At 39.9% G+C, this 17,662-nt stretch overlaps 1 protein-coding gene across 4 annotated transcripts in view; it reads right to left on the bottom strand.

The window, feature by feature from the left end:
• tox2 (TOX high mobility group box family member 2) overlaps nt 1-17,662 on the bottom strand; it is a 97,215-nt gene that overhangs the window by 21,177 nt on the left and 58,376 nt on the right. For all 4 annotated transcript variants that reach the window (XM_080461015.1, XM_080461012.1, XM_080461013.1 and 1 more), the window contains exon 4: nt 9,141-9,428. In XM_080461015.1, the coding sequence (XP_080317141.1) occupies nt 9,141-9,428 (288 nt within the window). The remainder of the gene's footprint in view (nt 1-9,140; nt 9,429-17,662) is intronic.

The raw sequence follows: 17,662 nt of genomic DNA, 5'->3' as shown, positions 1-17,662 counted from the left end.
GTCAGAGAATCAGAGCCTCGCCTGACATGACATGTAGAAGACGGTTGTGTGGAGCGGCAGGGACACACACTCTTGACAGAGGAAGGCAAGGCAGCTCTGCTCCCACTAATGAGACTCCTGACTGCCGTGTCAAACAGTGTGTGTGTGTGTGTGCGTGTGTGTGTGTGTGTGTGTGTGTGTGTGTGTGTGTGTGTGTGTGTGTGTGTGTGTGTGGGTGCGTGTGTGTGTGTGAGAGAGAATGCTTGCACAACCGAAGAACAATGAGCATATATAAAAAAAATAACACAAAAATCCATACAGAGCATCTAAAATTAAACAAAAAACATATAACAGTATGCAACGTGTAAGTGGAGGCCATGTAAAGGTTAACTAGAACAGATAAACTTACATTATGCATGAGGAATCCAGTCACCTTTTCTTTTTTTTAATGATCTGAATAAATTCCTGCAGCAGATTATCAAACTTGTAAATTCTTACCTTTTTTCACCTGGACCTTACGTGTTAACAAACTGTTGATTCTGCAATATTTTGACGGTAAATACCAAGAAGAGATCATAAGTCCAACTCGTTACGTCACTAATTTCCAGTCTTGGGTCGGGGACCCCTTGTGGGGACACCAGAGATCACGTTTCAGGCTTTGAAGATGCCAAAATTAGATTTGCTCATGTCAAAGAAATCCACAATAAGGCAGTTTGTATAATGTTGAGCAGCCTGCCTATTGCTGTCCGCCAGTGTTTGGCTTCACTGTAACGTTCTGGAAAATCAGACATTCAACAGGAAAGCCTTGAAAGGCTTTAAGGAAAAAAAAAAAACTTTCGGTAGAACTGTGGTAAAATCTCTTCTGCTAATATAAAAAATCAAAACAGCCGCTGGTTTGTTAATTGGTGTTAAACTGGTCAATCCAGCCAGTGGTGCAGTTTCTATCAAACTGGTTCACCCGCCGTAAAGTGGTTGGCATCATTGACACATTGGCATCGCTCCAAACTGATTATGGGTGAAAACAACGTTCACCCTGGACAGATCGCAGAGTAAATCACAAAGCGGAAAGACACGTCGCGTCATCGCATTCGCAACTGAAGTCAATTTACAGACACCATTTCATCTCAAATTCATATGTTTGGACTAAACCAGGAGAAAACCCACAAATCAACTCCAGAAAGGAAGAGTGACCACCCTGTCAGTCTAAAAATCAAAACATTGTCACTTGATTCCTCTCCTGTTAAACACAAGGCCAAGTTCTCATCCCAATACTACAACTTCCCTCTCTTCGTCCCGCATACCATCAACTGTGCTAAGTGAACACATCGAGTGTTTTAATCAAGTAACCTCTGCGCACATTAAGAGGACGGAGTGGCAGGATTGAGCTGAACTGGTGGCTTTTGCCACAGCGGGGGGAGGCTGACAAGGGACGGCTCCTTCAGCGCCGGCAGGGCTGAATATTCCTGGTGGTGAAAGCAGAATGAGTTGATGGATGGTTGAGATAGGGCACAGTGCAATATGGACACGATTTCATGGCATGATAAATCTCAGCAGGGGCGCGTGGCTAAGTGTAATATGAAATCCCTTATCTTTGTATCGGCTTCATAACACTGGCTATCTGCTGTGGCTGAATCTGCGTTTGTTTCTTTAGCTCCTGTTCTTTGCTTGAACGCCGCCGCTGATCACATCTACAGCATGGAGGAGGACCACGCCGACAACAACATGCGTGCGATAACGCACATTTTACCTGGCTGTATTTGAAATATGATGTGATGAATTATCTAAATTGAAAATTGTCACTGTAGAGAGATCCTCTTCTATTACCTGTGATCGCAGTGATAAGCCGCGTTATTAGAAGAGGCGTTGCACGGCGCTCTATAGACGGTGGCCCGTGTTTGTACAAAACAAGTTTAAATTACCCCTCAGATTAAATGAAGTGTAATTTGTCTCGCGTTACTGGTCTTTTTAAAGTTCGGTGCCGGTGTTATTGAACACCACCTCGTTGGAGTTTTTGATTAAAGCAAAGAAATGAAGTCACACCTTATCCCCTGATTAGCTTAATCCAGCAGGTTAATTGACTTTATCAGGGTGGAGGAAAAAGATGAGCTGCCGCTCCATCCTGCAATAAAAATACCCTGCAAACGGGTGAAATGGGAAAATAACCCATATTTCTTTTAAAATATTTCTTAATATACAACTACAGTTTCATATCACATTGCCAGAGAAATAAGGCACTTTCTCCCAGGAGATGAGAAAAGAATTGAATTTTTCCTTATCGGTCATCTATTTTTCCACCGAATGCTATTACTTGCTGCCTGCCGTTGCTTAGCAACAGGAAATATTAATAGGACCTTTTATTAGCTAGGCTTTACCAGTGGAGTACTAAAATGAGGAAGTGGAAAACATGAATGTGTTACATAAATCTTTGAACCTTTCAGGGTTTGCACAAGTCTCTGTTTGTCCAGTGATTTATGGCTGTGATGGTTCATTTATGGGAGAGGGAGGTGTGAAATGCCAAGATGGAACATTAGCCTAAGGGACAATTTGAAAATAAATAATCACAACAAAGTAAAAGAAAGAAAGCGAGAGGAAGCAGTTTAGAGCTCAGATCTCTCCCTTTCTTGTAGATTTCAAGAGGCCATTAAACAAGCAAGTGATTTTTGTTCTGCTGCAGGCATTGATCATTCAAAATCATCTATGCCTGAATCAACACTGGAATAACTAATACAAGTCCCTTTCTATCACTGCGCTTGTTGAACTGTGGTGAAAAGCGACAGACATTCCATCATTTCCTGCAGACGCTCTAATCCCTTTAAAAAAAAAAAATGGCTGAAAATGAAGGTCTTTCAAAGGAGAAATAGGTTTTTCTTCATCTGAATAAAAAGTATAGAATAAGGCAAAGCTGCAAAGAGCAGAAAGTCTTTAAAGGCGAAAGGTACGACACTTTTAAAGCTCATATTGGGTGGGGGGGGGGGGGATACATTTAATTACAGTATGTCAGAAATGTCATTGGGTAACAGGCTGCACGATGAAATATTCATTGTTTAAACTTTGAAAGATTGTCTCTATAAATGCATCAGGGTATCTCTAATCCGCCCTTTTTTTCTGTTTCCATGTTTATACAAAAACCAGCAGGTGTACAGTATACGATAATACATTTGCCGAGGCCCTCCATCAGAGAGGAACACATTAAAACACACCTCTGCTCTCTTATCATTAATTCATCCCAGCTTGTCTGTGACAAGTTCAGTTGACATTGCAGCTCATATTTCATTCACACAGGCTTGGAGAGCGAGCGAGCACCTGCCAGCAGCACTTAATACCTTGCGAGGAAAAATAAAGAAGGAAAAAAGAAAACAGGGGCTTCAATCCAACTTAACATGACAATCAGGGTGGGATTAATACTCAATAATTAACCCCAGCAACTGAAGATAAAGAGCTTGTGAGGAAATTCTTACATTCAAATGTTGCAACAAAAGAAATTAGAGGATGGATTTGAATATGAATGCTGCAGGAAGATCTTTAGGGTGCCACAACCCTCATTACAAATGAACTGACCCTCATTCGAGCGGATTCAAGCCTTGTGTCCTGGAAAAATGACAAATGAGATAATACCTGGGTGTTATATGGTACTGAGGCTGCTCCTGCTTACAGCCCTTTTTTTTTTTTTTTGCTAATACATAGCTGTTATGCATAACATCCACTTACTGATTATGTATTCATCTTTCGTTACATATTCAAAACATTGCACTCAAGACAGTTTGATGATGGCTAATATTGAATGCACCATTGAGGAACATGAGGGGGGGGGGAAAGGTGAATCAAACATAATTTATTCCATTTGGAGGTTCAGGTCATGTGTATTGAAGGGGCTTCTTCTTTTTTTTTTTTTTTAAAGTATATCTTAATTGAAAACCGAGATTTTCAGTTTAAATGGAGTGCAGGTGTAGGTGTCATAGCCGAGGGGTGAAGCTTATATAAATATATCCATCCAGTCTATGATTTAACCGTGTGGCTTTGGGTGTGTTTTTAGTGTAAATGAAGATGGCGCAGACAACAATGAGGCCACTCCACTTGTGAGCCCAGAAATGATTCGCCAGTCAGAGCAGAGATGTGTATCTTTCTGGGCTGTATTGATAAGATCAATGCAACCTGAGCAAGGCTATTAAATGTCTAATGTGTTTTGGAACTTGTAGATGCTACGACAGTGGGGGCATTAACAGAGAGAGTGAGGCAGAGGGGGAGAAGGGCCCTGCCAAGTGCATCAGAGCATCAGAGAAAAGAGCTCTCTGAAAGATATCAGGTTTGGCCAGGAGGGGCTTCAGACCACAACAACACAATGAGCATCAGCAAGATTTTTTTTTTTTTAAAAGAACAGATATTGAATATGGCTTCTTTTTTTTCTTTTTAACACAATTACTAAAGTAGTAAAGTCTTTTAAAGTGTCAGTCCATAGCTACTTCTTAAAACCGAGGCTGAAACTTAAGGACTTTTTTCTGTTTGTGATGGTTCATTTTTGATTTTTTGACTGTCAATATTACAGTATAATATCTAAGCGAACATCAAAACGTGTGAAGTAAAAATACTTCAATCCCCTGAGAGAAAGTGGACCGAATTCCTTTTTATTTTATTTTTTTCAGATTGATATTATTCTTTCAATCATGTTGACAAAAAAGCACGAGTTGCACATTGTACTTAACCTATAATGGAACATTGAAGGAATCATTTTTGTAAGACTTAAGACTCCCCTCATCAACTACTAACAGGGAATTTTCAGCAAACAATTCTAGACCTCATGATCTGACTGGTTGGGTAAACATCCAGCTCAATCACGTAGTATTTCACTGTGGTACAAAGCAGCACAAATGTCACACAACCGGCCACTAGTTGAGGCTATCCTCTAGCAAACCCAGCGCAGCTTGGCAGTGCCTCTCATCTAGAAAATGAAAATAAGGTAGCATGTCGGCTGTGTCAGAAAAGCAAAAAAAAAAGAAATAAAAAATTAAATACAATCACTCACTCAATCAGTCAACCACATCAACTCAAGAATGTGGATATTAACCTGGATGGAACAACAGCTGCGGCTGCGGCTGCTGCTGCTGCAGCTGCTGGGATTTCTAGCTAAAGTCAGGCCAGTTTGACATCATTTACCCAGAGACACTTGATCCTGCCCGGTTTGAGAGGAGAACGCAGCTCATCATTACCACAAACTCGTATGATTTGCTTCCAACTCAGTAAGTTAATGCAATATGTTTAGTGTGATTTCAATGTATTTCCACAGAGTGTGTTTTGGGCGGGGGCGGGGGGGTCCATTGTCTCTTGTTACTTGTTTTGTTATAACAAACTTCAGAAGACATTAATGTCCTGGCAGTGGCAAATAACATTTTGTTTTATGCTTTCATTTTTTAGTTGAGGCTCCAAAGAAATACTTTCACTGCAACTTTCAGATTGGAATCATAGTCGGTGGACCAAATCCTATTCCCTTTTGGTTTCCTTTTGCAGAATTTTTTTTATTTTTTTTTTTTAAACTGCACAATATATTACTTTTAATAATCATTCATCATTGAATTTTACAAATAATGATGAAGAAATAAGCGCAGGAAATCATTCAATCATTTGTGACTGAAAAATGTAACTATGTCCCAGCACTCACTATTATAAAAAAAAACCTTGATACATCCTTCAACAAAATCAACAAATGCATCAATGAATGTTATTCAAAAGGTTAATGGAAGTTTTTTTCCTCAAAAAGAAACTTATAATAAACCCTCAGTCTGAGCTTCTTTCTTTCCCTTGTTAATTTATCTGTGGTAGTTTTCATGCATGAGTGAGTCTGATACCTGCAGTCCAGTGTGAAATCTAACATTAGCTTTAAATCTAAACACCATTTACTTGTGTAATTGAAGCTGACACAACAAACCGAACACACCCTATCTGTTCTGTCTAACAGCTCTCTGACTATGATCAACTGCTGCTGTAACACCGCTCCACTTCAAATCCCCCCCCCCCCCCCCACTTTTTTTTTTTGTTATATAATCGTCCTATTTATTTTATGTTTATATTGTTGCACCTGCATTGGAGCACTTTCAAATGTCCTCATGCTTGAATCACGTAGGCACACATTTAAAATCCAGAGGCTCTCAGCCTTTTGTTGAGACAGAATAACCTTATTTCACTCAACTGAATTATCTCTAAAATATCTAATAATGAAATCCAGGAGGTACAGAAAACTGGAGGTATGTGCTCATTTTGAATAGGAGTTACTTTTTTTCATCTTTACAATTTCTTCTTGCTTTCCTCCCCACAATGCCCTCCTCTCTCCTTCTCTCTCTCTCTCTTTCTCTCCTTCCTCACCCCCCTCCTCTCTTCATCCAACTCTATTGCACTCTTTTCATTGCCCAGCTCACGTATTGAATCTGCCTGATGAAAACAGATCTCACTGCAGCACCACAATAGAATGGCTGATGCAGGAAAGATGAACCCTAATGGATTTTTTTTTTCAATGTGCTCAAGATTGAATATAAGGCCTGACCTCCAGATGTAGTGGATCCATTTCAACAGCAGAGATATTGTTTATAGTGGAGACCGAGAAACACAGACGGACCAACACACACACACACGCATGCAGTGCAACGTCAACAGCAACAGCAGCAGTTGCACACACTGTCTTTTTAAAGCCCCCCCCCCCAAACAGCCTTAAAATTAGAATTAACCCTCATTATTTATCTATCCATGTCAAGTGAGGTATTCATAATGATAGCATCTCATGTTTGAACTGCAGAGTTTGCTTAATTACTCTGCTCAACAGACTGTGTCAAGGTGAGGCACCAATTTAATAGACACTCCGTTCTCAGCACAAATGAACCTCTGCTACGGTTTGGTAGTTTCGCCAGGCAGACTATTTGATTTAAAAAATTCTCTGACTTGGCTTTATATGCTGCTATTTCACCGTGAAGTTGAAGTGCAGCCCTGAAAAGATCTGCTATATGTTGGAGGAGTCTCTTTGAGAGGCGGTTAGAAAATAGCAAGATTTGGAGGTTTTTCTCGCGAGGTATAATTTGCAAAAGATCACCTTGTTCTAACCAGTTTTACACTCGCTGGTGTACTTTCCAGCGCTGTAATTTATGTTTGTGTGCTGCATTACTAAATATAAACTTAATTTCGACAATATGACATTTAACAGCGTGTGTCATTGCATGTAATCACCATTGTCTCTGAAAACACAACCAGTCGCCAGCACCGGGAGTATATTTGTTTTAAACATGTGTTCATTGTGCACAAGCGCAACATTTAAAAATCTCATGCATTTTTATCAGACGGCCTGCTGTAGTCAATCTATTAAAACCAGCGAGTGTGGCCTTATGTACGTAGCAGTAACAAATATCCTGACTGCAGAGTGAACGACTCGCCAATCAACCACTGTCTCCACAGTAAAGGTCATGACCAAAATGTGAAATGAATATGAAGATAAATGACACACGAATCCAATACCTCGGGGGAATATTCCAACATTATATATAATGCATAATATGTTTATATTTCAGATCCTTATCAAGCCATATTTTGCCCGTACGCTGACTGTTGTTTATCTTTATCTCTCCAGTTTATGATGAACATTATACAATATGCTTGACCTTGATGTGCTTCTGTACTGAATATAATGTATAAAACACACTCTTATCTTTTATTGACACACACAAAACACTGGTGACTTTTGTCATTTGTGATAATACAAACAAACAAGTACCATCTTAAACTGCGGCTATATTAAATCACTTGAAAGACACACGTGAGCATTTCTGGGTCTGCTTTTGATATCTGAGTCAATATGAAGTTTCAGCACAGAACAATCATGTACATGCCAACATTGTTAACCATATCTCTTCATTCACGGGGGATCTCAGTGCTGCAATCGATAAGAGACAACAGTCGGTCCATATTTCAACGAGGCGCATTAAGATCTGACATTATCAAACGTAAACGGCACATAAAAAGAGCACTTTTCAGTGTAGCCCTCAGCTGATTAGGGCGGGGTACAAAAGCTTTCATTAACGTGTAACCAAAGTTCAGCTCCAGAGTCAAAGCACTGCTGCACTTATGGGGCTATATGTATGACATACTCTTAAGAAGGACTGCTAAAAAAAAAAAAGATTCTATCCCTTTTTTGTAGCTTATACATATGTTCCATCCATAAGCTTCACATCGTTTGTTGTGATAGAAACCTGCTCTATTCGCAGCACTTCTCATGAATGCAATTATGGTTTGGAGATCCTAATTTGTGGAGTAGCAGTTGTGTGCGGAGCTGAGGGAGTAATCAGCACATATTCATGTTTGAAGGCCTGACAGATTGACCGATGCATGCTGTCGAGGCAGATATGATGCTGATGGATTTACCCACAATCCTTTTCTCCATGCATTACAGCTGACATGGCAACCGCTGCAGCACAATCACTCAGTTCCCCACACTAAGCCCCAGTCTCCATGACTTAAAACCTGCATGTACCTTTTTAGGCTCTAATTCATTTCTTATTAGAAAGATGTGGTGTTAACAGGGCAGACAGCTTTTAAACGTTTATTTCATATGCTTTAATAATCTATTCAAATCATTTTCATAAGTAAAAATTGCTCAATCTCCCGATGTGCCTCATCATCACTTTTTTAATTGTAGCACCTTCATCATATGGTGTCAGCTCACTGTTTGTTGGTTGTTCTATATACTGTATACTGTATGAAGGTTCAGATGTGCTAACATTTGTTCAACTTAGTTCCTACTCTGTGGTCTGTATTTTCAATATCAGAAATCCAAACTTTTAGTTTTTTTGTCTTATTGAAGAGCAAAAAACCTACAATTCACATAAGAAGTAGGGTCTCATATGTAAAGAAATCCATTATAAATGTGAGTGATATTCACTGGGGTGTACTCACTTCTGTTATATGATGTAGTAGTTGCTGTCTAATTAACCTGGATCATGAGTAGTCTTACGACCGATAAATAGCTTTAACTTTGAAACTATTAGTTCATGTGCTTTGTATAGGTCTGTGCATTAATTCAAATTGCTGTAATCACCCATTAGGCTAAAAAGGCAAAAGGCCAGTGATCAGTTCTTGCAGTCGTCACTGTGAAACTTGTGTCTCCTCTTTGGAGGCTTTCTGCGACTCACCGAGGGCATTTGGCTGGAGACGAGGTGGCTGTCCTGCGCCAGCATGTTCGACATCATGAGTGTGGGCAGCTCCGGGTAGGAATACGGGTTGATGAGCCCATTGTGTGGCAGCGAGTGGCAGAGGTAGCCCGTAGAGTCGTGCTCCATCAGGTGAAGAAGTGGAGGCTCTGGGTGGTTGGGTGGAGTGATGGGGGGTATCTCGTAGTCTTCGTCCCCGGTTCCGTTGCCACTTGAGGTCCCACCACCTCCGCCGCCTCCTCCACCGCCGCCTGTCTGACCTGTGTAATTCTGGGTGACAAAAACATAATGCAAAAAAAAATAAAAATATTACTTTTGACAAAGTGGTATGACTTTTGACAAGTTTTATCGTTGAGTATCGTTGAGTTTTCGCAAGTGTTTCAAATATCTTCTGCTTTTAATGACTGTAACACTTCACCAGCATAGATAAATGCTCAAAGCTTAACTATCAGTTCAGAAAACTACAAGCGGTCCTCTCAAAAGCAACTTGAAGTCAACTTAATACACAAAAAGAGCTTTATAGTCTCAAACAACATCGAGTCACCATACAAAGTAAGTTGGTTTGAAACTCAACAGCAACAGGAAGGTAGGCCAACTTAACTAATTATAGATGTATTTACTCTTGAATGGATTTCGCAAATCACGAGTGCAACAGCAAAGTGAGCTGAAATCACTACAGCGGCTTTACACATTTTGACTGGATACTTTACCACAGCATAAACAACTCAGGTTCAATAATTCTGTCAAGATCTTTACAATTCCAGAGCAATGGAACGCTATTTTTTTTAAAATAGAATTGAAAACTCTTCGACCACTTAGGGGTTGGTCGGCCCTAATCAAACAGGTGAAGTCGTGGTGAACTGGTCGCCATTCCATTAGGAAAAAATAAAAAATAAATTCCCTCCACACAAAACTTCAGGAAAGTGTTTCTATACCAGGCCTGTAGTGGTGAGGTAATACTATCACAGAAAGACACCAAAAACAGAGAAGAAGACATGAAGCACACATGAGACGCCAAACACAGGCTGTGGGAGTATGCAGTTTGCGCGATTCCCTTTTTTCTTTTGTTGCCGACGGTGATGGAGGAGGAGCAGAAGGTTGTGCTGTAAAAGCCATAACAAGCTGGGTACCTTCTGTAGCACAGACGCTAATCCGCCATTGTTGTGTTGATTAGTACATGTAGGTTAAAGAAGAGACGGGGTTATGACTTCAGCGTTTTCAGTCGGGAGCTGGTTTCAAAAATTACCTGGTTCACTCCGTGAAAATGCCTCCTTTGTGTAGACAGAAAGCCTACCTGATCAATACCCTCGGCAGTTATACCTAAACCAGTCTCTGTATGGACAGCGTCTAAAGGTCCATCAATGCTCAACACTAAATATGTACGGTAGATGGATAAGAATGGAGCCTTCTGTCTGTCTTCTGTGTTCAATATGTGCTTAATTTGGTTCATACCCAGGGATTATTAGGGATTGGTATTGCTTACCAATCAATGTAAGGGTATATGAAAACATGTCGTTTTAAACACACTTACCAATTTACACGTCAATTTGGGCCTTAAGATTGCAAAAGCCATGAAAATGTGTTATATATGTAACGCTGATTTACCATCAAACACAGAGAGAGACAGACAATCTCAGACTCAAATTTAAAGACGTCAGTAGACTTCAAATACACATTTTATGACTGTGGGAGGAAGCCCAGACTACCCTGAGAAAACCCATGTATGCACAGGAAGAACATGTCCGGCCTGGAACCTATCGTATGGCAAGAATCCTTTAAAAAATAAATAACGACGGAAAGAAATCCAAACGTATATTTGGAAGGATGTATCTATGTTCTTTGACGTTTTATACATTTGCATCAGAACGTCCAATAAGAATATAACTGTTTAATCATCTGGAAAGAAAATAATAAGCGGATTCATATTTAAGGTTGATGCCGCTCCTCCAAATACTTTAACATAAAGAACATGTAAATATCTTTGTTAAGGGTAATGCTGTGACACGCAGAAGAAGATTCACTGTCTTATTTTATTCACATTGTATCAGATAAGAAATTCCCTAAAAAGCTTTGTAAACAGTTTAAACTCCAATCTGTCATTTCACTGGAATAGGTATAATTTTGTTTCAGATGTTAAACGGCTCATTTCTGGAACAAAAACCCGATGCTCAGTGATCGGTAATAAAGAAAAGCAACAGTCTCTGTATTTGTGTGCTGTCACACTAACACAGTAAGTCCAATCAGATCAGAGTTCTGCACGGAGCAAGCAGAAAAGAAAAATAGCAGGGAAATTCAACGGGGAATGAAAAGCAATTTTGTCTGAGACGATCCAACTTGACTCCCATTGTAATGACTGAGTCAAATTAATCATCACAAATAATATTCTGGTGTCAGCCATTCAAGGGTTTTTTAATAGAATTTTTATGATTCATGTCTGGCGGTATACATCAAACAGTCAGTTCTGCAACATTTCTGAAATCAATTCAATATCATCTTTGTGTAGGCTGTCATCCTCGGCAGCAGAGTGGTCATTTATCTCTCAAACAGATACTTTTAGAAAATAAGGGGCACTGGGAGATGGGAGAAAAGAGAAAGGGATACAGGGTATATTTTCTTTCTTCTTGTTTTTCTCGATTCATTTTTTAGTTTAAAGGTGAGTGTAAAAGGCCACTTCTGCAATTTGTGTGCACATAAATTACAAACGTGTTAAGATAAACAAAACGATTTACAATTAGGGTTCTTTCACTGCAAAGGAAGCTCCGAAAACATCCGCATTGTCAGTAAAGTGAAGACACCATGTAGAAGTTTGTTAATTTTGAGGTGAAAGCTGCTTTAATTCTTTGTCTTTGTGACTGAAGAGCAGGGTAAGCCTTTTGTTTTTATTTGTGTCTCACATAATAAGAGACAATCTTCCACAACAACTTTTAGCAGGATTAAAATGGATCCAACGTCTCGGAGCCATGCGAGAGGGATTTCATTAAGTTACAACAACTAGACAACTGAAACGACCATCTTTAATTTTAGTGGAAAAAGGACATTTGCTATGTTGCACTCAAGTGTAGACACACACTGAGCATTAAAAGCACACTTTCATCTTCTTAAATGTTACACCAAAGGAAAGAAAAAGGAGGAGAAGACGAGAGATAAGTGTGATTGCCTCAATTTGATTTACTTTGTCCTGACATAGCCTGAAAGCAAGTTGATATTAATTTTCTGGACTGTCCTTTGAAGACAGATGCTTTTGTAAACCTTTGGGGATAGTGTTATTGTTTGGTCTAATGGACAAGAAAACGAACATTTCCTGAGATTCAATTTCCCTCATAATTGTTGGAAGGAAACGAAATTGTCTGCTGTAAACATTGAAGCTATTGTGCAAAGTGAGTCCGTGTGCGTGTCCCACAGAGCTTCACTCACAATGTGGCAGAGCGGCGTGTAATCTAAAGACCACCCTGCTTAGTCATCACCTCGCACGCTCATCAATCTGTTGTTTTGCACAGTATATTAATACATATATCCAAGCCTAAAAAAAAAAAAAAAAAAACATTTTCCTGTGTATGATCGTGCAGAGGGACAAGGACTGAGGATGTGTCATGTGTTAGATTGCCGTGAAGGCTCATCCAGTGCCCTTGATGATAAAATGTAAATACCAAGGACGTTCCCAGTTGGATTGTGGCAAGATAAATTATTCATATGCCTCTATTCAAAATGAGATTGCATGTACAGAACCACATGTACACTCTGGCTAATGTATACTCTTTTCTCCTTTAAAAGTAAAATCCAAACAAAGGCAATGCGTTTGATGGATCGTATGGGCCGGCATGTGTCCTAGTATGGAATTGGCTTTTCAAACAATAGCCGAGGTGCTCGTCCCTGGTTTACGTTCAGCAGTCAGGGCCACTCTCCTCTCAAAAGCTGCATTACACATATTCTATTTTCAACGCAGAGACATCCTCTATTTTTTTTTTTCCCTCACCGGATCAATACGGCACACTATAGGGAACATTATTTCCAATACACAGTATGCTGTCTGCGCAGTGAGCGAAACACAATCTGTAACGTTTTAATTACGAGACAGCTCTGCCGACTGTAAGTGTTACATACCAGCACACCTTTCATTTGAAAGAAACAGATGAATAGACAGTTGGTCTGGGACTGAGAGAGAAAATAACATTGATTGGGGAGCTATCCAGCTTGTCTTTTATTTGGCACGGATCTCTCCTTCCCTCTGTAACACTGCCTGAGTATTCAAGGCCTTCTGGAGATGATATTGACTGTGGCTAATGGCTCATTATCTGTATATTCTTCCTCTTATTAGATTATTGTGATGCCTGTAGAAATCGGGATTTAGGACATCACCCAGTTAATATTAAATTGTATATCCATTTTAAATATGCTTAGCTGCCAAATGTAATTCATAAGTACAATAAAAAGATGCATGGCCTTTAGTGAATGTACAATAGACTACAGGATATGCCTTTCTAATGTGTTTTGAGCTGAAATTAGCAGATGATTTAGACTAAACCTAAGTCTTGCTAAGTCTTTTATTTAGTAAAAATTTGACCAGTCCGCATTAAAATGTTATTGGTGGCAAGTTAAAATGCTGGTGTATTGCGTTAATGTTTGTGGGCAAAGTGTTAATGAATTTGTCTCATAAAATATCAACTGAGCACAGTCGTTTCTGACTTATAGACCAAAGAAAATGTATATTTTTTCTCTGTAAGGCACCCGCACCCATGCAGACATGCATTTCCAAATGTTCCAAACAGCCATGTCTGCAGTGTTTCCACACTGACATTGAATGTTCATAGTCATTTAAAAACATTTCCTCCCCGCTCACTTAACTAGTCAGGGGTGGTTTGTAACTTGTGTAAATGGAATTTTAATATGCCCAAAGTAATTTCTTTTCGAATGATCACATTCAAGTGATGTCTTTGGTGTCACCTAACAAACCGTAACAACAACTAGTTTGTTTGCACTTCACCACTTTTCTGGTCAGATAAAATGGACTAAATAAACACTTGTCACCAGCATCTCATGCTGTCGTTTAACATGTTTGGATTACTTTAGTAATAATTTGGACAGAACTAAAACAAACTTGGGAATAGTTCCTTTGTATTGTAGAAAAATACTTAAAAATAGAAATGAAATGCAAAATGACATTTTGAATCCAAAAAAGCAATCATTTAAGAAAAGTACACATAATCCTAATTAACAAAAACATTATGATTAATTAATTCAAAAACAGACTTGGTAATAAGACGACACATTGTTTGGTTTTTAAGCCTCTGAAGTCAAAAGATGTATAACTCTTCGCTGCAGTTTTGGACTGTTAAGACAAAAAAAAAGCTTTTTTTAATATGTAAAACAGACTAAATTATTAACTGTCAGCAACCCTTATAGTCGCAGCGCTGCTTGTGTTATTTGCTGATTCTGAAGCATATTCGGAACAAGAAAAAAACAAAACATCATTACACAAATAATATTTTAACAGGAGCCCCACGGACTGTGAACAGTTCCACTAGTGAGACATCAAGTGACACAATAAGAGCGCAAGTGTTGTATTTTCAGGCCGTCTCCTTGTGTTCCGCACAGATGAAGAGTTTGGAGTCCTCCCAAGCCAACGTTTGTTTCAGGGGGAGGGTGGGACCGACAGCTTCGAGACAGACGATGACATATCTGTCTTACCACTAATGTGCACTTATCTGCCTATTGAAGAGCTTTGTCACAGCGGTGATTTATGCTCAAAATCCCCCACACATTACCACCACCTCCATCACCTCCGGCACTCTGCGTTCCAACACCTTCGTCCCATCCAGCACTCAGCACAAGGGCTCAGACGCCCGTTATCGCTTCTTCCCATACTGTCCAGTTTGAGAACAAACCTGTAGACACATCATCTCTTTTCGTTCACTCTGCCATCACTCACCCAAAGGAGGGTTACACTCTGTATTTATGAATGATCCTGTTTTCTAGTGAATGCAGGGCTCGTGTTTTAGCGTGACACCGCCGAGGCAAATACTGCCTTCAAACACTAATCTGAAAGGCCTGAACTGCTCTCAATCTGTTTCTTATCCTCTTTCTCTTTTTCCCTCGTTATCTATCCATCTCTCCCTGTCAACTCGGGCTTAATTAAAGCCATGGCTGTTCTTCTGCTACAATATCATGTCAAAGGGTATCAACACACCACACAGCTAAAGAGAGGAGGTGGAGGAGGATCAGGGGGAGGAAGAGGAGGAGGAGGAGGAGGAGGAGGAGGGGGCAGAAGAAGATCCAGTTACAGCCACTGTATACCTCCACTTTCCTCTTCCTCTCTTGGCCAGCGCAGCCCCAGTCAGCTCTGTTTCTCATGAAGCCAACACAGCTCTGCTCCAAACCTGATCAGCTCACCTCAACCGTCCCTCTGTCATCTCATCTCTCTCTCCAAAACAGCCCAGCTGCATTATTTATCTCTCGCTATTTAGCACTAAAGCGTCAGTGGGCACAGGTATGCAGAGCCACCAGGGAAGGCTGGCTTCAGTTTGCTGAGTGAATGGATGGAAAATATGGGAAGGGAGGGAGAAAGTGGGAAGATAAGGAAAGACATAATGTCAAAGGCATACTCTTCCTAGGAATTAACCCCGAATGGGACAGAAAGGGAAATATGGAGAGAATAATTAAGGTGAGCACCAACTGTCCAAAGTCCAAGGATGCAGATGGCCCCATTCACCTCAGATACTGAGCTGATTACTAACTAACCTCCCATTGACTAAAACCAGTCGTTCTAATTGCACATCCCCCCCCCCCCCTCTTTTTTTTTCTTTTCATGTTTCCTTCCCTCCCTGTCCCTCGTGTATCCTGTTCCCAGTGCTCGTCTCACTTGTCAGTGGAGGTCAGGAGGTCACCCTCATCTGATCGTGCGTCAGAACCAATTAGAATCAGAGCTTTTGTGCCATGTCATATTTCATTATGCATTTGACTCATCTCTCAGGTCAAGGGGTCAGTGTGATTTGATTGGATGACAGAAATGATATAATTTGTGTTTAACCCTAGGCTGTATGAGGCTCTGAGTGGTGTACTAATGCATTTTGCAAAGACGGGGCAGGCCCTCTCCACAAGCAACTAATTTGAAGTGGCACACCGTAGAGTTAAAGGAGAGCCAGGGCTATTACACAACATGCCGAGGTTATACGGGAGACTTTATCAAATGATAAACACAATCTCCTTTGTACCTATGTTTCTGTCTGTTTCTCATTCGCCCGCCTCTCGCGCTGATGTCGACTGATGCAAGTTCGCAGACATGAGCCGCCTTCTTTTGCCTCTTTTCCCCCCTCCTTTATTAATTCGATTCACAGGAAGTATGTCACTAACCCCCATTCCTCTTGTTGACTCTGTTTCTTCCTCACTGTCTAATAACTCTTGATTTTGGCAAGAGAAGAGACTAATGGAGAAGTGCTGTCAGCTGCAACTACTGCATCATTATTACTGAACACTCAAGTGGAACAAAACATTAAAATCTCTGCCAAATGACTTGAAAATGCAAAACAATGGAAAAGAAAAAGGAATGGAATGTATCGGAACTGAACGGAATAGTACAAAGTTACAGAATAGAATCATCCTGACGAGAAAAGAACCACCCCCCCCAGTATAATTAGAGAACAGATTAGAATAGCAAGGAAATTATACAAAAGACTGTACAATAGATTATATCAGAATGGATTAGAATAGTATGGAAAAGAACAAAAAATGAATAGAAGAAAACAACATAGGATAAAATAGAGCAAACTATAACTAAACTATAGAATAGTTTGGTGTAGAAAAATCAAGAACAGAAAAATAGAAGAGAATAGATTATAATGTGACCCATTAGAATAAAATACAATGGAAAGGGACAGAACATAATTAAACTGAATGGAGTGGAAAAGATCATAACTGAATAGAATAGAAAAAAAAACAGAATAAATTTGAACAGAATACAATAGAATACATACAGAAGAATAGAATGGAAAGGTTCTGGATGGAATTGAACTGAAGAAGCAAGAAAACTACAGTCCAAAGCATCATAGAATTGTATAGAATACACTAGAATAATACAGAAAAGAACTGAACAGAACCGAATGAAACACAATAGAATATAAGCCAATATAGCGACAGATAAGTATAGGGTAGATCTGAACAGAATAGAACAGAACAGAAGACAAAGCGGAATAGAGTGACACGATGTACAACAGAATATAATATAACACAAGAAAATAGAGTAGAACGGATCAGAGCAGAATCCAAGAGTATCGAAAGGAATTGAACCAAATAGAATATGTGGGAATGTATGAGAATAAAGCTAAAGAGAATGGAACAGTAAAGAATTGAGCAGAAGACAATAATGAATAAGGTGTGTGCCGGTCTGCTGCTCTGGTGTCATGTACGCAGACATGGTTCAGGACCTCGTGGTACTAACGATATGCAGATGCCTCACAGTGTCAGTGAAAGCTGTGATCTCCAGTAATGCGGTCGGAAAACAAGCCATGGGT

This window comes from Lipophrys pholis, assembly GCF_963383615.2.
Source record: "Lipophrys pholis genome assembly, chromosome: 4".
NCBI lineage: Eukaryota > Metazoa > Chordata > Actinopteri > Blenniiformes > Blenniidae > Lipophrys > Lipophrys pholis.
Note: the sequence above shows the minus strand (reverse complement) of the source record. Positions and strands in the feature narration are given on the sequence as shown.